This window comes from Octopus bimaculoides, chromosome 29 (genome assembly GCF_046866305.1).
Source record: "Octopus bimaculoides isolate indiv1 chromosome 29, ASM4686630v1, whole genome shotgun sequence".
Classification (NCBI taxonomy): Eukaryota; Metazoa; Mollusca; class Cephalopoda; order Octopoda; family Octopodidae; genus Octopus; species Octopus bimaculoides.
This window is the reverse complement of record NC_142956.1, coordinates 139,872-161,871: the sequence shown is the minus strand read 5'-3', so window position 1 is coordinate 161,871 and position 22,000 is coordinate 139,872. Positions and strand designations below refer to the sequence as shown.

General features: G+C 41.9%; 1 protein-coding gene across 2 annotated transcripts in view; it reads left to right on the top strand.

Moving 5' to 3' along the window:
- Nucleotides 1-12,052: 12,052 nt before the first annotated feature.
- The window catches only part of LOC106883048 (uncharacterized), a 29,182-nt gene continuing 19,234 nt past the window's right edge, over nucleotides 12,053-22,000 (top strand). Inside the window, exons 1-7 of one of the 2 annotated variants that reach the window (XM_089345587.1) lie at nucleotides 12,053-12,142; nucleotides 13,346-16,942; nucleotides 18,083-18,148; nucleotides 19,043-19,248; nucleotides 19,736-19,885; nucleotides 20,461-20,732; nucleotides 21,754-21,979. In XM_089345587.1, the coding sequence (XP_089201713.1) occupies nucleotides 13,498-16,942; nucleotides 18,083-18,148; nucleotides 19,043-19,248; nucleotides 19,736-19,885; nucleotides 20,461-20,732; nucleotides 21,754-21,979 (4,365 nt within the window). In that variant the 5' untranslated portion in view covers nucleotides 12,053-12,142; nucleotides 13,346-13,497. Of the gene's footprint in view, nucleotides 12,143-13,345; nucleotides 16,943-18,082; nucleotides 18,149-19,039; nucleotides 19,249-19,735; nucleotides 19,886-20,460; nucleotides 20,733-21,753; nucleotides 21,980-22,000 lie in introns of both variants that reach the window. The other variant, XM_089345586.1, reaches the window with a different exon arrangement.

Here is a 22,000-nt window from a genome sequence, read left to right as displayed (position 1 = left end):
CCAGAACTATAGCCACTAATATTAACTACTTTACTATACATTAGATGATGTAGTCCTAGATAAACCATGTCTGAATAAAAGACGGGATGATCACAGCTGAAACATCTTTGATCATAGGTCTGTCTGGATCAGGACTGACCTGGGGTTAAACCAGAACTATAGCCACTAATATTAACTACTTTACTATACATTAGATGATGTAGTCCTAGATAAACCATGCCTGAATAAAAGACGGGATGATCACAGCTGGAATATCTTTGATCATAGGTCTGTCTGGATCAGGACTGACCTGGGGTTAAACCAGAACTATAGCCACTAATATTAACTACTTTACTATACATTAGATGATGTAGTCCTAGATAAACCATGCCTGAATAAAAGACGGGATGATCACAGCTGGAATATCTCCAAGCACAGGTCTGTCTGGATCAGGACTGACCTGGGGTTAAACCAGAACTATAGCCACTAATATTAACTACTTTACTATACATTAGATGATGTAGTCCTAGATAAACCATGCCTGAATAAAAGACGGGATGATCACAGCTGGAATATCTTTGATCATAGGTCTGTCTGGATCAGGACTGACCTGGGGTTAAACCAGAACTATAGCCACTAATATTAACTACTTTACTATACATTAGATGATGTAGTCCTAGATAAACCATGCCTGAATAAAAGACGGGATGATCACAGCTGGAATATCTCCAAGCACAGGTCTGTCTGGATCAGGACTGACCTGGGGTTAAACCAGAACTATAGCCACTAATATTAACTACTTTACTATACATTAGATGATGTAGTCCTAGATAAACCATGCCTGAATAAAAGACGGGATGGTCACAGCTGGAATATCTTTGATCATAGGTCTGTCTGGATCAGGACTGACCTGGGGTTAAACCAGAACTATAGCCACTAATATTAACTACTTTACTATACATTAGATGATGTAGTCCTAGATAAACCATGCCTGAATAAAAGACGGGATGATCACAGCTGGAATATCTCCAAGCACAGGTCTGTCTGGATCAGGACTGACCTGGGGTTAAACCAGAACTATAGCCACTAATATTAACTACTTTACTATACATTAGATGATGTAGTCCTAGATAAACCATGTCTGAATAAAAGACGGGATGATCACAGCTGGAATATCTCCAAGCACAGGTCTGTCTGGATCAGGACTGACCTGGGGTTAAACCAGAACTATAGCCACTAATATTAACTACTTTACTATACATTAGATGATGTAGTCCTAGATAAACCATGTCTGAATAAAAGACGGGATGGTCACAGCTGGAACATCTCCAAGCACAGGTCTGTCTGGATCAGGACTGACCTGGGGTTAAACCAGAACTATAGCCACTAATATTAACTACTTTACTATAAATTAGATGATGTAGTCCTAGATAAACCATGTCTGAATAAAAGACGGGATGATCACAGCTGGAATATCTCCAAGCACAGGTCTGTCTGGATCAGGACTGACCTGGGGTTAAACCAGAACTATAGCCACTAATATTAACTACTTTACTATACATTAGATGATGTAGTCCTAGATAAACCATGTCTGAATAAAAGACGGGATGGTCACAGCTGGAACATCTCCAAGCACAGGTCTGTCTGGATCAGGACTGACCTGGGGTTAAACCAGAACTATAGCCACTAATATTAACTACTTTACTATACATTAGATGATGTAGTCCTAGATAAACCATGTCTGAATAAAAGACGGGATGATCACAGCTGGAATATCTCCAAGCACAGGTCTGTCTGGATCAGGACTGACCTGGGGTTAAACCAGAACTATAGCCACTAATATTAACTACTTTACTATACATTAGATGATGTAGTCCTAGATAAACCATGTCTGAATAAAAGACGGGATGATCACAGCTGGAACATCTCCAAGCACAGGTCTGTCTGGATCAGGACTGACCTGGGGTTAAACCAGAACTATAGCCACTAATATTAACTACTTTACTATACATTAGATGATGTAGTCCTAGATAAACCATGTCTGAATAAAAGACGGGATGGTCACAGCTGGAACATCTCCAAGCACAAGTCTGTCTGGATCAGGACTGACCTGGGGTTAAACCAGAACTATAGCCACTAATATTAACTACTTTACTATACATTAGATGATGTAGTCCTAGATAAACCATGTCTGAATAAAAGACGGGATGATCACAGCTGGAACATCTCCAAGCACAGGTCTGTCTGGATCAGGACTGACCTGGGGTTAAACCAGAACTATAGCCACTAATATTAACTACTTTACTATACATTAGATGATGTAGTCCTAGATAAACCATGTCTGAATAAAAGACGGGATGATCACAGCTGGAATATCTCCAAGCACAGGTCTGTCTGGATCAGGACTGACCTGGGGTTAAACCAGAACTATAGCCACTAATATTAACTACTTTACTATACATTAGATGATGTAGTCCTAGATAAACCATGTCTGAATAAAAGACGGGATGATCACAGCTGGAATATCTCCAAGCACAGGTCTGTCTGGATCAGGACTGACCTGGGGTTAAACCAGAACTATAGCCACTAATATTAACTACTTTACTATACATTAGATGATGTAGTCCTAGATAAACCATGCCTGAATAAAAGACGGGATGATCACAGCTGGAATATCTCCAAGCACAGGTCTGTCTGGATCAGGACTGACCTGGGGTTAAACCAGAACTATAGCCACTAATATTAACTACTTTACTATACATTAGATGATGTAGTCCTAGATAAACCATGCCTGAATAAAAGACGGGATGATCACAGCTGGAATATCTCCAAGCACAGGTCTGTCTGGATCAGGACTGACCTGGGGTTAAACCAGAACTATAGCCACTAATATTAACTACTTTACTATACATTAGATGATGTAGTCCTAGATAAACCATGCCTGAATAAAAGACGGGATGATCACAGCTGGAATATCTCCAAGCACAGGTCTGTCTGGATCAGGACTGACCTGGGGTTAAACCAGAACTATAGCCACTAATATTAACTACTTTACTATACATTAGATGATGTAGTCCTAGATAAACCATGCCTGAATAAAAGACGGGATGATCACAGCTGGAATATCTCCAAGCACAGGTCTGTCTGGATCAGGACTGACCTGGGGTTAAACAGCAACAACAACAACGCAACTATACACAAGAGCAAAGATACAAAGAAGAGAGGAAGAGCGAATAAGCAGCCCTTCCCTCGCCCCAGGACACCAGTGTTTATATGTGTTTATACATGTGTGGCAGCCAACAACAAGATAGGCCACGTCTCCCGGGTCTCACACAACATGCTCCCTGACCACTTGTTTAGACAAGGGGAGCCCCACACCCCTCCAGGGTCCTGCACCCCCCACCGCCCCTGTTTACCCACCAGCTATTAAATACAGTCCACATTGAGACAGACGCCAGGGTCTGATCATGTCAGCTGTTTCATGAACCCCACCCCCTACATACACACCCCTGCGCCGAATTTGCATTTTTATTATTTTTCTTTAATTTATGTATTTTATTTATTGACGTGGGGAGGGGTCTGTGGAGGGGGTGAGAGAACTTTGTTCTTTTTTGTTCGTTTTTTCCTGTTTTTCCCCCCACCCCACTGGTTGAGATTTTGGTGGGTGTATCTTTATGAAAGTGTGTGTATGTGTGCATGTGTTTTTATCTCTCTCTCTCTCTCTCTCTCTCTCTCTCTCTCTCTCTCTCTATATATATATATATATATATATATATATATATATATATATATATACATATATATATGTGTGTGTGTATTTATATATTTATATGTTGTTGTACTTGGGGATGATCATGTTGCCAGTTTAGCCAATAAAAACACACGCACTGTATATTTGGTGTTAATTTGCCTCAGCTTTATATTACATTACATTACATTAATCATTTTAATATGATTAATCATTTTAATATGATTAATGTAATGTAATGTAATATAATATAGATATTATTTATTTTATTGGCTAAACTGGCAATATGACCATCCCCAAATACAACAACATCTGTTTCAACACATGATTTCACATCAAAAATCTTGCAAAACATATATATATATATTTAAAAATTTAAGGAATGGAGAAAACGCATGTTATAATTGCATACTTTATTCCTACATATGTTTCAAAGGATTACAAACTGTGTGATCCATAGGGATCTGTGATATTAAAATTGTAACCTTCTCTTCAGGGAATGCATGGGAATCATCTTAAACGTAAGACATTATGACCGATTATGAAAACAATAGACGGATCCATGCGTTTTCTCCATTCCTTAAATTCTTAAATATACTCAAATACCCAAAATTTCAAGGAGTTCCTGCCTTAAAAACAGGAACTACACCACAGTTATTTTGTGTTCTTTGCTACATTGTTAGTCTTTCCGAAGAATTTTTATTCATTAAGATAGAAGAAATACATATAATTATATATATATATATATATATATATATATATATATATATATATATATATATATATATTGTGTGTGTGCATACATATGATCCTAAATGCATCAATCTTTGAAGCAATCAAGAAACTTCCACTTTACAAATGAAGTCCTTTGAGATATTTTCTCAGCACCAAGTCACAGACACTCCCTTGACTCTTTCTCTCTCAACAGAAGTTCATGAAAACCAGCAACTGGAACCAACTTTATGGAAATCATTCAAAATTGCCATCGGAATCAAATTTTAAAACTTAGAAAAAAAGGCAAAAAAGACAGAAAAATGAAAGAAACGGTCGTTAACTCACCAAAGACAGAGAAGATCGTGAAGAACGCAACAATTTGTTGTGTGAGTTCCATTGTTGTTGTTGCTCTTGTTGTAGTATTATTGTGAGCAAAAGTTTAATTTCGCTGGGGGCAGGAGCATCTGTGCCGTGAATGTGTGCGTCAGCGCATGTACGTGAATGTGATTGTGTGTGTGTCTTTGTGTGTCTATGTGAACACACACGCATGCACGCGTGTACGTGTGTCTATGTGTGCATGGGTATGTATATATGTGTGTGTATATGAGCAAGTGTATGAATGTATATAAGTGTATCTATGTGTGCGTGTATCTCTTTGTGTTTATGTGTGTGTATGTGTATCTATGTGCATACATGAATGTGTGTGTTTCTGTGTATTTATCTACGTGTGTCAGTGTGTCTCTTATGCACAGACAATTTCTGGGTTTTTTTGGCTTGGTGGTCGCAGGACTTTCTGTGAGTGTAGAGCTGGGTCGGTCTCACTGTTGTTGTTGTTGTTGTTGTTGTTGTTGTTAGAAGCCAGACCCATCCAGTCTCCACTGCAACCATTTCATCAGTGATGAAATCTGCTTTGGGGAAACTACAGACAGACAGACAGACACAAACACACACACACACAAACACAAACATACATACTGACAAGCACACACGCACGCATACAGATACACATAGACACAGACACACTCACACACACGAACACATACCATACACACACTCACTGACAAGCACTCACACGCACACACACTCCCTCCTCCTCCTCCTCTCTCTTCCAACCAACCAATCAACACTACACAACCTCCCCCTTCAACACAATCTACAGTGGTGGTGGTGGTGGGAGTCATTGTTTAGCCCCAGGTCAGCCTTGACACAGGCAGACACATGATCAAAGACGTTCCAAATGTGCCCATCTATCTGATGTGTAGACATTTGGTGCATAAATATGGAAATGTGTTAAGTGTGCATTTAACACACACACACACACACACACACACACATACATATGCATGTGGCTGTGTGGTTCCCAACCACATGGTCCCAGGTTCAGTCCCACTGCATAACACCTTGGGCAAGTGTCTTCTACTATAGCCTTCTTGGCTATATTTATATAATATTTTATGTGTGTGTATGTATATATATATATATATACAGGCATAGGAGTGGCTGTGTGGTAAGGTTCTAGGTTCAGTCCTACTGCATGGTACCTTGAGCAAATGTCTTTTACTATAGCCTCAGGCTGACCAAAGCCTGGTAATTGGATATGGTAGATATATATATATATATATATATATATATATATATATATCAATGTTAAATCTCTGAGATATACACACACAAAGATTGTGTTTATATTGTAATGTGTTCTCACACACAGTGAAATATAGTGTAGTGTGTGAGGTGGAGAGCGAGACAGAGAGGGGGGTGGGGCAACATCTTTCTGGCATCATCATCTCCCCACACGGCCCTTTGCCCCTCCCCCGCCTCACACTTCTTACCTCTTGCTCCTTCCCACCCTCTTTACCCTTCTTAATATCTGACACTGTGTCCCCTCCCCACCCCACCCCACCGCTTTTAACCCTCTCCCCACACCCTACCCCTCTCCCTACCTTACACATGTCTTAGCGCTGGATCGCCTGATTATAACTCAAGAAAGGGTGGGCGTGGACGGAATTCAGGGAAATGTGTGTGTGTGTGTGTCTGTGTGTGTATTGCTGCATTCAGGTTGATGCGTATGTGTATGGTCAAATGTTTATATTTGTGATCATGTATACGTGAGTGTGTGTAGAAATATATATATGTATGTATCTCTGTATCTACATACACATTCATATGAATACACAACCATGTCTCACACACAAACACACACATTCATGTATACATAAATACATATATATTGCAGTGATACATCTATGCAGGAGTGGCTGTGTGGTAAAGAAGCTTACATCGCAACCACATGGTTCCACGTTCAGTTCCAGTGTGTGGCACCTTGGACAAGTGCCTTCTACTACAGCCTCAGGCAGACCAAAGCCTTGTGACTGAAATTGGTAGATAGAAACTGAATGGAGCTCATCATATGTGTGTGAGTGTGAGTGTGCGTTTGTTTGTCCCCCCATCATCACTTGACAACTGATGTTGTAGTGCTTATGTCTCTGTAACTCAGCGGTTTAGCAAAATACACCGACAGAATAAGTACTAAGCTTAGAAAGAATAAGTCCTGGGATCGATTTGTTTCTATCGTCTATTTCCTTTCGTCTAGTTTCTATCATCTATTTCTTATCTTCGTTTTTCTATCGTCTAGTTTCTATAGACTTTTCTATCGTCTATTTCCTTTCGTCTAGTTTCTATCATCTATTTCTTATCTTCGTTTTTCTATCGTCTAGTTTCTATAGACTTTTCTATCGTCTATTTTCCATTGTTTATTTTCTACCGTCTAATTTCTATCGTCCGTTTTCTATCGTCTGGTTTCTATCGTCTGGTTTCTATCGTCTGGTTTCCATCGTCTGGTTTCTATCGTCTGGTTTCTATCGTCTGGTTTCTATCGTCTGGTTTCTATCGTCTGGTTTCTATCGTCTGGTTTCTATCGTCTGGTTTCCATCGTCTGGTTTCTATCGTCCGTTTTCTATCGTCTGGTTTCTATCGTCTGGTTTCTATCGTCTGGTTTCTATCGTCTGGTTTCTATCGTCTGGTTTCCATCGTCTGGTTTCTATCGTCTGGTTTCTATCGTCTGGTTTCTATCGTCTGGTTTCTATCGTCTGGTTTCTATCGTCTGGTTTCTATCGTCTGGTTTCTATCGTCTGGTTTCTATCGTCTGGTTTCCATCGTCTGGTTTCTATCGTCCGTTTTCTATCGTCTGGTTTCTATCGTCTGGTTTCTATCGTCTGGTTTCTATCGTCTGGTTTCTATCGTCTGGTTTCTATCGTCTGGTTTCTATCGTCTGGTTTCTATCGTCTGGTTTCTATCGTCTAGTTTCTATAGACTTTTCTATCGTCTATTTTCCATTGTTTATTTTCTACCGTCTAATTTCTATCGTCCGTTTTCTATCGTCTGGTTTCCATCGTCTGGTTTCTATCGTCCGTTTTCTATCGTCTGGTTTCTATCGTCTGGTTTCTATCGTCTGGTTTCTATCGTCTGGTTTCCATCGTCTGGTTTCTATCGTCTGGTTTCTATCGTCTAGTTTCTATAGACTTTTCTATCGTCTATTTTCCATTGTTTATTTTCTACCGTCTAATTTCTATCGTCCGTTTTCTATCTTCTGGTTTCCATCGTCTGGTTTCTATCGTCTGGTTTCTATCGTCTGGTTTCCATCGTCTGGTTTCCATCGTCTGGTTTCTATCGTCTGGTTTCTATCGTCTGGTTTCTATCGTCTGGTTTCTATCGTCTGGTTTCTATCGTCTGGTTTCTATCGTCTAGTTTCTATAGACTTTTCTATCGTCTATTTTCCATTGTTTATTTTCTACCGTCTAATTTCTATCGTCCGTTTTCTATCTTCTGGTTTCCATCGTCTGGTTTCTATCGTCTGGTTTCTATCGTCTGGTTTCTATCGTCTGGTTTCTATCGTCTGGTTTCCATCGTCTGGTTTCTATCGTCTGGTTTCTATCGTCTGGTTTCTATCGTCTGGTTTCTATCGTCTAGTTTCTATAGACTTTTCTATCGTCTATTTTCCATTGTTTATTTTCTACCGTCTAATTTCTATCGTACGTTTTCTATCTTCTGGTTTCCATCGTCTGGTTTCTATCGTCTGGTTTCTATCGTCTGGTTTCCATCGTCTGGTTTCCATCGTCTGGTTTCCATCGTCTGGTTTCCATCGTCTGGTTTCTATCGTCTGGTTTCTATCGTCCGTTTTCTATCTTCTGGTTTCCATCGTCTGGTTTCTATCGTCTGGTTTCTATCGTCTGGTTTCCATCGTCTGGTTTCCATCGTCTGGTTTCTATCGTCTGGTTTCTATCGTCTGGTTTCTATCGTCTGGTTTCTATCGTCTAGTTTCTATAGACTTTTCTATCGTCTATTTTCCATTGTTTATTTTCTACCGTCTAATTTCTATCGTCCGTTTTCTATCTTCTGGTTTCCATCGTCTGGTTTCTATCGTCTGGTTTCTATCGTCTGGTTTCCATCGTCTGGTTTCTATCGTCTGGTTTCTATCGTCTGGTTTCTATCGTCTGGTTTCCATCGTCTGGTTTCTATCGTCTGGTTTCTATCGTCTGGTTTCTATCGTCTAGTTTCTATAGACTTTTCTATCGTCTATTTTCCATTGTTTATTTTCTACCGTCTAATTTCTATCGTCCGTTTTCTATCTTCTGGTTTCCATCGTCTGGTTTCCATCGTCTGGTTTCTATCGTCTGGTTTCTATCGTCTGGTTTCTATCGTCTGGTTTCCATCGTCTGGTTTCTATCGTCTGGTTTCCATCGTCTGGTTTCTATCGTCTGGTTTCTATCGTCTGGTTTCTATCGTCTAGTTTCTATAGACTTTTCTATCGTCTATTTTCCATTGTTTATTTTCTACCGTCTAATTTCTATCGTCCGTTTTCTATCTTCTGGTTTCCATCGTCTGGTTTCTATCGTCTGGTTTCTATCGTCTGGTTTCCATCGTCTGGTTTCCATCGTCTGGTTTCTATCGTCTGGTTTCTATCGTCTGGTTTCTATCGTCTGGTTTCTATCGTCTAGTTTCTATAGACTTTTGTATCGTCTATTTTCCATTGTTTATTTTCTACCGTCTAATTTCTATCGTCCGTTTTCTATCTTCTGGTTTCCATCGTCTGGTTTCTATCGTCTGGTTTCTATCGTCTGGTTTCTATCGTCTGGTTTCCATCGTCTGGTTTCTATCGTCTGGTTTCCATCGTCTGGTTTCTATCGTCTGGTTTCTATCGTCTGGTTTCTATCGTCTGGTTTCTATCGTCTGGTTTCTACCGTCTAATTTCTATCGTCCGTTTTCTATCGTCTGGTTTCTATCGTCTGGTTTCTATCGTTTGGTTTCTATCGTCTGGTTTCTATCGTCTGGTTTCTATCGTCCGGTTTCTATCGTCCGTTTTCTATCGTCTGGTTTCTATCGTCTAGTTTCTATCGTCTGGTTTCCATCGTCTGGTTTCTATCGTCTGGTTTCTATCGTCCGGTTTCTATCGTCTGGTTTCTATCGTTTGGCTTCTATCGTCCGGTTTCTATCGTCTGGTTTCTATCGTCTGGTTTCTATCGTCCGTTTTCTATCGTTTGGCTTCTATCGTCCGTTTTCTATCGTCCGTTTTCTATCGTCTGGTTTCTATCGTCTGGTTTCTATCGTCCGGTTTCTATCGTCTGGTTTCTATCGTCCGGTTTCTATCGTCCGGTTTCTATCGTCCGGTTTCTATCGTCTGGTTTCTATCGTTTGGTTTTTTATCGTCTGGTTTCTATCGTCCGGTTTCTATCGTCCGGTTTCTATCGTCTGGTTTTTATCGTCCGGTTTCTATCGTCCGGTTTCTATCGTCCGGTTTCTATCGTCTGGTTTCTATCGTTTGGTTTTCTATCGTCTGGTTTCTATCCTCTATTTTCTATCCTCTATTTTCAACTAATGGCGGTGCTACAGCATGGCTGCAGTCAAATGACTAAGATAAATAAAGAATATATACACATATACATACAAGGGTTGGGCAAAATAATGGAACCACCTAGCATCATAACATCATAATTTTGAAATATCTATAAAACTGTCAAAAGTTTGTTTATCTTTGTTTTTTTTATGTATTATTAGTGTTACTTAATGTTTTGCTAAAATTGCTGCTGCTTTTCAGATATCATCAGAAAAAGGTAATTAAAATTCATTAAAATCACACATTTGTCAGACTTTCAAAGAAGTCAAATTGTTGGTGCTCGTATGGCAGGCGCTAGCGTAATGAAAACAGACGAAATGTTTGGTGTATCAAGAAGTACTGTCTCGAAAGTAATGACAGCCTTTCAGAAAAAGGGGGAAAACTCCGGAAGAAAACCAAAACTTTCAGATAAGGACCATTGGACTCTCACGTGAATTGTTAGAAAGAATCACAAAAGTACCGCTCCGAAAATTACTACAGAGCTTAATGACCACCTCGAAAACCCAGTTTCCACAAAAACTGTTCGCCTGGAGCTGCACAAAGCCAGATTTCACGGCAGGGCTGCAATCAGAAAACTACTACATTCAAAAACAAACGTTGCAAAGCATTTAGAGTGAAGTAAAAACTTACAGAATTGGTCCCTAGAGCAGTGGAAGAATGTTATTTTCTCGGACGTGTCATCCTTTGCCTTATTTTCGACTACTGGCTGAGTATACCTGTGGAGACAGCCAAAAGAAGCATTTGAGCCAGACTGCCTTCTTCCAACTGTTAAACATGGAGGAGGATCTGTGATGATCTGGTGGGTTATATCCTGGAAATCCACCGGCCCAATGGTTTCCCTTCATGGCGGAATTAATAGTCAAGACTATTTAAGCATTTTATCTGATGAAATTCATTCTATGGTTGCGGAATTGTTTCCAGAGGGAAACGCAATCTTTCAGGATGATAATGCACCAATTCACACAGCTAAAGTTGTTACTGAATGGCAGAAGGAACATTCTAGTGAAGTTGAACATCTTATCTGGCCACCACAGTTCCCAGATCTCAGTATTATCGAACATTTATGGTGCATTTTAGAAAAACAAGTAAGGAGTCGATATCTTCGACCATCATCACGACAAGAACAGGGACTGTTTTAGGTGAAGAATGGACAATAATTCCTTTGGAAACAATTCAAACTTTGTACGAGTCCATACCTTGGAGAATTCAAGCTGTAATTACTGCCAAAGGCGGTCTTACTCTATATTTAACGTCCACCCGATGCTAGCATGCAAGGGGGACGTTAAATGATGACGCTCACGCACACACGCACGCACACGCGCACTAACACGCACGCGCACTAAATCGCACGCGCACTAACACGCACGCGCACTAAAACGCACGCGCACTAACACACACACACACACACGCACACACACACACACGCACACACACGCACGCACGCACACACACACACGCACGCAGGCAACCGCAGCTACTATTATACGTACATTAACCATATTTTATTATTTTGCTTCATTTTGTATTACGTTTTAATCCGACACTAAAATAGGACTTAATCTCTATCAATTTCTTTACTTATCATATAACCCCAAATAAAATAAAAGAAATTAAACAAACAATCACACGGATATTAACATAAATAATTAACATAAATAATTAACCAAACAAACAACGAAACAAATAAATAAACACCAATTAATTTTATAAACTACTTCAATAAATTGCAGCTGTTGATTATTCAGCGCGGAATTGTCAGACCGGAAGTCGTCTTCTCTCACTTGTAAACCAAACATTGATAAAACAAGGTAAGGCATTTCTTCTTCTGGACCCTCAAAATCGGGAGATAAAGGGTGTTTCCTTGTTACAAAGCCATTTAATTGAGGGACTTTTTGGTGTTGTAAACTGTTTTAATCGGGGTTTATTTAATTCTGTGACTTAAAAGGGATATTCTCTGGATTAGTGGAGGCACAATGGCCCAGTGGTTAGGGCAGCGGACTCGCGATCATAGGATCGCGGTTTCGGTTCCCAGACCAGGCGTTGTGAGCGTCTATTGAGCGATAACACCTAAAGCCCCACGAGGCTCCGGCAGAGGATGGTGGCGATCCCTGCTGTACTCTTCCACCACAACTTTCTCTCACTCTTACTTCCTGTTTCTGTTGTGCCTGTAATTCAAAGGGTCAGCCTTGTCACACTCTGTGTCACGCTGAATATCCCCGAGAACTACGTTAAGGGTACACGTGTCTGTGGAGTGCTCAGCCACTTGCACGTTAATTTCACGAGCAGGCTGTTCCGTTGATCGGATCAACTGGAACCCTCGACGTCGTTAAGTGACGGAAGTGCCAACACACAACAACTTCTATGTATTCGTAATTAGCAAAGCAGCCGAACTGGCAGAATCGCTTCTATGCCGTACGAAATGCTTAGTTGCATTTCGTTCGTCTTTACGTTCTGAGTTCAAATTCTGCCGAGGTCGACTTTACCTTTTATCCCTCCGGGATCGATAAAATAAGCACCAGTCAAGCACTGGGTCGATGATATCGGTTAATCCTTCCTCTCCCCTCAAAAATTGCTGTCTTTGCCAAGGACACCTTGATTATATGAAGTTTACTTTGCTCACATTCCTTCGTACCTCCATCTATATACATGCGGAGATAACGTGTATGTCTGTGTACATCTGTATATTAAGATGAAACTGTGTGTGGCGATCTTTTGTGTTGATTACATTTTACGTCATTTCTAATCCACGTGCATTTGTTTATGCTTCTGAACAAGATCGTCGCTTTCCGTAAAAGGGTTTTAGGGTTAGGGAATTCCGTCCCTAACCCCAACCGTAACCCTAAAGAGATGGTTGATGTGAGTGGCAGTGTGAGATGTGAGTTGCTTAGGTAGGGTATGATAGGTGGGGAGAGGAGGTGATGGTAGTGTTTCACTTACATTAGATATAATTACATAAGCTTCATTATTTCACTAATTACCTTAATAATTATATTTTTTGTTTCTTGATTCAGATAATGCCATTATCAATGTTACAGCTTGTGAAATCTGAATTCATTCTTTGTGGACATATTTAGAGAAAAGCAGTAGAAGAGAGATTGCCAGGCCTCGTCTGGCCTCTGTTAAAATCCTCAAATAACAAAGGAGTAAAGAAAACTTGATCAAAATGTTTCAGGCTCCAAATCCACGCCAATCTCCACAGTTGCCATCTTTTGGGCAGATTGTCAACACATCTCTGTCACCGCCATCGCAACAGCGTCCGTTTGGCAGCGGTGGAATTGCAGCGGGGTTTGGAAGCCCCTCTGCATTTGGTAGCAGTGCTACTACTAATGTAGCAAGTTTTGGAAGCACCGCAGCATTTGGTAGTGGTAGCAGTACTAATGCAGCGGGCTTTGGGAGCAACACTGCATTTGGCAGCAACAGTACTAATGCAGCGGGCTTTGGGAGCACTGCTGCATTTGGCAGCAACAGTACTAATGCAGCGGGCTTTGGGAGCACTGCTGCATTTGGCAGTAGCAGTACTAATGCAGCGGGCTTTGGGAGCACTGCTGCATTTGGCAGCAACAGTACTAATGCAGCGGGCTTTGGGAGCACTGCTGCATTTGGCAGCAACAGTACTAATGCAGCGGGCTTTGGGAGCACTGCTGCATTTGGCAGTAGCAGTACTAATGCAGCAGGCTTTGGAAGCACCGCTGCATTTGGAGGTAGCAGTACTAATGCAGCAGGCTTTGGAAGCACCGCTGCATTTGGAGGTAGCAGTACTAATGCAGCAGGCTTTGGAAGCACCGCTGCATTTGGCGGTAGCAGTACTAATGCAGCAGGCTTTGGAAGCACCGCTGCATTTGGCGGTAGCAGTACTAATGCAGCAGGCTTTGGAAGCACCACTGCATTTGGCAGCAGTGGAAGTGGGAATCAGAAAACAGCATCTTTCTCAACCAACACCTTCCCATCGTCATCAACCTCCTCTTCGCCCGACCAGTTGCAGTCACGGCCATCCACGTTTACCCCACCTGCTTCTCTTCCAAAGCCGCCACCACCACAGTCAAATACCTCCTCCTTCACCACTCCCCCCAAATCCCAGAATGTGACAAGTGGTGGTGGTCATGGTGGAACAGATGCCATTTCTTTTGCAAGAGTGGCAGCTGACCATCCTCCCACAGGAATATTCAGCGTGAAACCTGAGAAAAATCCATTTGGTGGGGTTGGTGCTTTCAGTGGCAACGGCAACCACAACAATAGCAGTGCTACCAGCATTACAGCCACTACATCTTCATCTGTGTTTGGTGGAGGGCAAAATCCCTTTGGACGCAGTTCTTTCCCACCAGCGTTCTCTGCCAGCAAAGCTGAACCCCAGGTGCTGAAGGTGAAGAACTCGAATCCGTTCCTGAATGCGCCGACCGATAATGTCTTCTCTAGAAGTCAAACCAGCAGCGATGCAGGTGGCAACCCACCGACCGGAACTTTGCCCACGACAGCATTTGGGGCCTTCGTTAGCAACAACAACAACTCTTCAACGACAGCTTTGCCTTCCACAGCGTTTGGGACAGGCAACAGCAAGACTGTTCTATCAACAGCAAAAACAGCATCATCAACGTTCACCTCTCCTGCGACATTGTCAACATCTACGTTATTACCATCACCCTCGTCATTTTCTGGCCCTCTTACACAACAGACCGGCCCTTCAGCTACATTTACTAAAAACGTATTTGGTGGTAGAGGGGACACGAGTGGCAGTTCAGGTCCTGTTTTGGCAAAATCCTCCACTGGAAACTTTTTACCTTTGAGTAAGAATAACAGTATTGGTGGTGGTAGTAGTAGTAGTAGTAGTTCTAGTATTCATAGCAGTGAGAGGAATGTGTTTAAAGGAGACGCAAAACCTATGGAATCAGCATTTGCCAGGAAATCAATTGCGAAGGTCTTCGGTGGGGTGCCATTGTCAGAATCGAAAAGATCTTCCACCTCAGTGTCAACCAGCAGTGACCCCAACACTGGTAGTGTGGGGCTTTTTGGAAAATCCAGTGAAAGTCATTCAAGCTTCTCCAAGACCAAAACCAGCGGCAGCAGCAGCACCATTAGTAAATATTCGACTGAAGTATCTGTGTCCCCACCGCTAAGGAAAACGGGACTCTTTGGTAAACCAGAAAGGACTGGGAGCAGAACTGATGAGAAAACTGTGTCTGTAAGTGCAGTGGACAACACAACTGGCAGGGCTTCTTTATCTCCTTCAACTTCAAAGGTACGGACTGAGGGTCTGTCCCATAGAGCAGCCTCCTCTTACTCATGTATGGATGAGAATGAGGATGATGACAGGGTACTGAGTGTTGCCCAGCGGGCTGTCTCCTCCTCCAGAATGGAAATGGACAAAATGTCGAAGGCACCAGTTGCTTCCAGGTTTTACCCAAAGACTATGGATTCCGCAGGAAGACTAGCATTGTCCAGAAAGAGGATTTCCATCGCAGACGATGGTAGACATAGGAAGGTTCCCAGATCGAGGAGTGAATATGACTTAATGAGATCATCAAATCGTTCAAAGATGTCGAGGAATGCCATGCGGCAACGCCAACTCTCTGAGGAGCTGGAGAGCCACCCGGTGCTGGTCTGCAAGAATATCCCACCTAGCTATAACCAGGTGCCGCTTCTCCGCAACCACTTCAGCAAGTTTGGGGCCGTGCAGCGTGTCACTAGGAATCTCGCTAAGCATGCAGCCAACATTCACTTCAAGGACCACAAATCAGCAGCCCATGCTAAAATGAAGGGTTTAAAATTGGCCTCTGGGGTCCACATTCAGATCTTCTGGCACTCGAATCCCCATAAACAATCCTTAACAACATACGTTGACCTTGACACTGTACCTCCTGATGAAGGTAAAAGACACGGCCATATGCCCCTACCTTCGTCGCGGAGGAGCATCAGCCCTCCTCCACCTCCGTCCACCTCTGGTAGGCGTGACCGCCAGCAACAGCCATCTTGGGTGTCAGATGAGGTTGAAGAGGAGCTGCGCTTGATGGCTGGCACAAGTGACATAAGCGGGGACTTTGTGCAGACCTTAGTGCGAAGCAAGGGGGTCGAAGGTCCTCGTGGCCCTATGACTAAGAGAGCTACCACCACCAACACTACCGGCACCACTGGTAACGTTGTTGCTGCATCTTCTCCTCCATCACCTCTGTCTCGGAAGTCCGACAGCCCCTCAAGGCGACACCAGTCTTCCCATCACCATCACCTGCAAGAACCCCGGCGCAAAGTGCAGAAGCAACCCTCGCCCACTCCCTCAGGGGTCTCCAGTCAGGCCCCGACCCCGGCTTCAGTTCTAGGGTCTGCGACAACAACACACAGAAAGAGGAAATTCCACCTTCAGCCACCTTTGTCGTCCTCTCCATCCATGACCTCTCAGCCAGCTTTTGCTGATACAAAGAAGAGCATTGTTGGCCCAGCAGTTCCGTCCACTGTTAGATCCTACAGCTCTGTTGTCGCAGGCCTTAGGGCAACACCGTCAGCAACCACAACCGCGATGACAACAACAACAACAACAACAACAACAATGGCGACTTCACTTTTCAGGAAATCTGAACATACTTCCATGATGTTTGGCAGTGACACAGATGTACAGAAAGGTTAGCACCATTATTATTATTATTATTATTATTATTATTATTATTATTATTATTATTCACAATATTTTCTTTCCATGTTTTTGCCAAGTGTCTTCCCAACACCTAGGACAAAGAAACCAACTGTATGCATTGGTTTGCCATTGAAATAAACTCACCAGATTGTTTTATTTACAAAGTCATAGAATAGAAAAAAAGTGAAAGAAAGACAGAGGCAGAATTATTTGCAGGATAAGCAAAATACTTGAAAAGCAGTGGAGCTGCTGGAGTCATTAGCATACTCAGTTTTGTGACATTGCATCTGAGCTCAAATCCTGCTGAAGTCAGCTTTACCTTTCATTGTTGTGGGGTTGATAAAATAAAGTAGCAGTGCTATACTGGGGTAGATTTAATATTCCTGTAAAACATCCAAGATGCCAATGGAATTATAATAGAAGACTAACACTAACTTTACCTTTCATTGTTGTGGGGTTGATAAAATAAAGTAGCAGTGATATTCTGGGGTAGATTTAATATTGCTATAAAACAGCCGAGATGTCAATGGAATCATTCAGCCACTACCGTGATTGAATATATTCTTAAGTTCACCATTTCGTCAATCACAGCAGCTTTCAAGCTTCCCCACTAATTCAGTTCTCAACCAAATTGCAAACTGTTAACAGTTTTAAAGATGAGAATTCCTCAGCTACACTTTGGCAGAAATAGTTTGAGATTTGGTTCAGTAGAAAAAAAGTTACATCAAAATATCTGCAACCTCAAGGGGGGCAGTAAGGCAGATATTCATCTTCAATTAACATAAATTTGTAAAATTTTAAATTAAAGGCATACATTTCTTAGGCTTAAATGATAGAAAAATGCCTGGGGAATTCAGAATCATTTGTCGCATTGGACAAAAATTAGTAGAAAATCAGTTATGGGGTAAAATATTATGAAATTTAATGTCAGTAAATAAGGCTTAAGCAATAAGAATAAAGAATATATTTCTAAAATGAATGTTTACATTGTAAGGCAGCGAGCTGGCAGAAACGTTAGTAGCAGTGATATACTGGGGTAAATTCCATATTCTTATCTAACACTGTAAATGTCAGTGAAATTATTATACAAGGCTAACACTAACTTCCTATTTTTTCTTTATCTTTCCAGCAAACGTAACTATTTCAGCATCTCGGGTCCAGCTTCTTGACCAACGAGACCGATCGATCAGAAATGGTAAGATGCATCCCTACAAAACGCCCCCAATTGGTGGGGGGTGCTATTTCACTCTCTCTCTCTCTCTCCTGTTCCTTTCTGTGTGTGTGTGTTTACATGTGTCTGTGCATGCATATCATAATCAACATCATTTAGTATTATTATTATTATCATATATAATATTATTAAGCAACATCCGAATGTGGTTGATGCCAGACTCCTCGCCCCGACTGGCTCCTGTGCCGGTAGCACATGAAAAGCACCATCCAAACATGGCCAATGCCAGTGCCACCTAGCATACATATGAACAACAGGCTTCTTTCAGTTTCCATCTACCAAATCCACTCACAAGGCTTTGGTTAGTTCGAGGCTGTAGTAGAAGACACTTGCCAAAGGCACTATGCAGTGGTACTCAACCCAGAACCATGTGATTGGTAAGCAAGCTTCTTACCACACAGCCATGCTTATATCATCATCATCATCATTTAACAGTTGTTTTCCATGCTGGCATGGATTGGACAGTTTGACTGAAAACTGGTAAGTTGGGGAGCAGCACCAGGTTCCAGTCTGATTTGGCAAATACATATGTATGTATATGTACAGACGATGGGCTTCTTTCAGTTTTTGTATACCAGATCCACTCATAAGGCTTTGGTAAGTCTGGGGCTATAATAGATGACGCTTGCTAAAGGTGGTGCCACACATTGGAACTGAACCTGAGACCTTGTAGTTGAGAAACCAACTTCTTAACCACACAACCATTCCTGTTCCTGTACACACACACACACGTTATCTCAATGCTTCCCACCCCTCTTTTTTATCACAATTATCTCATCTCACCATCTCCTTCTTATCATACACCTTTCTCCTCTCTCTCACACACACCTGACCCTTATTACTGTCCTCTTTCAGCAGGTCTAAAGAAGAAGTCCAATCTAGCCACTGCCAAGGCCCTCATTGGAACCTGTCCAGATATGTGTCCCGAAAAAGAACGCTATGACCGTGAAGCCAAGAGGCGTCTGCACATGTTTGAGATGCTGCTGGCCACCAAAATGATGGCCTACCCTCAAGTTGATCACGCCCGAGCTGTGAAGGAATACAGCAGGTCTTCAGCCGATCAGGTGAGGAGCAGACAATGGGGTCCATATGATGGATCTGTGTGTGTGTGTTTGTATGTGAGTGTACATATCTACTTCTGTCTGTGTGTACATGCATATGTATTTGTGTCTATGTACTTGTCTATCTGTGTGTGCATGTGTCTGTGTGTATCTCTTTGTGTACAATAATCCCTCACCGTGTCACGGTTCACCGATAATGCCCTCAGTACATCGTGGATTTTTCTGGCTATTCTATGTAAATTTATATCACAGACTTCTCAGCATATTGCAGATTTCTGTGGCCAATAGGGATTTAACTTTTTTTTAGATTATAATTATTTCTGTCGTAAAATAAGCATTTTCACACCTAAAAATTAATGTATTAATAATTAAAAATACAGTACAGGGGTCGATATAATCAATTAGTCCCCTCTCCCAAAACATCAGGCCTTGTTCCTATAAGTAGAAAGAATTATTATTATTATTGTTGTTATTCTTTTGTTGTTCACAGGAAGAACCTCTCAGCCATGAGCTCAGACCAGGCCCCGTACTTGTGCGGACGATGAATTATCTGCTCTCTGAGATTGCCAACATGGGCCAAGATGGACTGTGGGCAGAATGGTTTGATTTCCTGTGGGACCGCAGCAGAGGAATCAGAAAAGTCAGTCAATATTCATTATTTCTTATATATATATTTTGTCAACATCATCATTGTTTAACATCTGCTTTCCATGCTGGTATGGGTTGGATGGTTTCACAGGGGTTGGCTAGGCAGAAGGCTGAATTATGTTTTGATGTCTGCTTTTGGCATGGTTTTACAACTGGATGCTCTTCCTAATACCAACCACCTTAGGTGCTACATATGGTTGGCTAGCAAGCTTCTTACCACATAGCCATATCTGCACCTATGTATATATATACATATATATATATATATATATATATATATATACATACACACACACACACACACAGATATGACAGGATTCTTTCAGTTTCTGTCTACCAAATCCACTCAGAAGGCTTTGGTCAACCTGTGGCTATAGTAGGCGCTTGCCTAAGGTGCCATGCAGTGAGACAGTTTATTTTTTGGGACTAAAACCTTCCAGTTCAGTGCCCCAGCATGGCCACAGTCCAATGACTGAAACAAGTAACAAAACAGAAAGGTGATTCGTTCAATTTCAACTCCGTCACTGTTGTTCATCTTCTTTCATCCCTTGTTATCTCTTTTCTCAGGACATAACGCAACAGATGATGTGCAACGGAGATGCTGTGGCCCTCATCGAGAAGTGCGTCCGTTTCCATGTGTTTGCATCGGAGCGACTGTGCGAGGAGGACATCTCTGTGTTTTCTCCGAAGATTAACAATGAAAACCTCACCAAATGCCTGCAGAGCCTTAAATACCTCTATACTGACCTCGACAAGAAGAAAAAGATACGCTTCGACACAGAGGCAGAGTTCCGTTCCTACATGGTCCTGATGAACCTCAACCAGGGCGATATCCTCAGGTAAGTTGGGTTTAAACAAGTTAAAGCAGAATGAACCATTGATACAATAATGATGAGGTATGATAAGGATGAAACATGTCCATTGTTATCACTGAATAATTTTGTCTTTTTTCGTTGAATCATGTTCTTCTTGTGGTTGTTGTTGTTAAATAGTGAGCAGAAAAAGTGCTTCCAAGTGTTGTATAATGAAACTGTAGACCCCCTCCTGATAGAAAGTGGTTGAAGCTAGCCATTATAAAATTGGCCGGTCGTCGAGAAGGGATCGAGAGTCAACAGTTCTAGTCAATGTCTTGTCGAGCTATCAGCGATAGTACGACAGAAGTTAGTGTATTGCTCTTCTGGTACGAAGAGATACAATGGTATTGCATGACTGGTAACTGTTGTGGCTACTTGCGTAAAAGAGCAACTACAGTACAATGGCAGTCACACATCCCACCAGTTTACAAAGATACACTCAAAGATTCACTGAAATGCTTCCAGATCAATCCTGACATGTGGCAAACGCAGGCACAGGATTTCCCTGCCTGGCTTAGCTGCACTGACAGAGGTGCCACCTCTTACAAACAGAATCGGATCGAAAAAGCACAGAGAAAATGTGAGCTGTGCAAGTCGAGAGCCAACTGCTTGTCTTCAATCTTTGCAGACCCCAAGTGCTTGACCTGTAGTCGTATGTTCCGAGCACACAGCCTGGTCGTCCACTGCAAGCCATGCTTTGACCCATCTTCTCCCATGTCACGTCCTTGGTCATCATTGACAACAAAGGATGGACATTATTATTATTATTATTAGGGGTTATAATTGTTGTTTAACCCCAGGTTGGTCCTGATCCAGGCAGACCTATGATCAAAGACGTTCCAGCTGTGACCATCCCGTCTTTTATTCAGGCATAGTGTATCTAGGACTACATTATCCAGCATGGCTGCAATCAAATCACTGAAGCAAGTAAAAGAGTAGAGACACACACACACATTTATGCATTTTTATACGTTTAACTCATTTCTGTTTCTTTCTGCCTTTTCAGAGAAGTCCAAACTCTTCGACCGGAAGTAAGGACTTCCCCAGAAATCCACTTTGCTCTTCAGGTATACTCGGCCCTCAACAGTAACAATTACATCAAGTTTTTCAAACTGGCCCGTACGGCCACCTTCCTCAGTTCCTGCATCATCCATCGCTATTTCATGCAGGTTCGCAGTAAAGCGTTGAGGATCCTCCGCAAGGCTCTCACCTTTGGAACGAAACCCGTTACCGTGAGTCAACAACAATTGTTG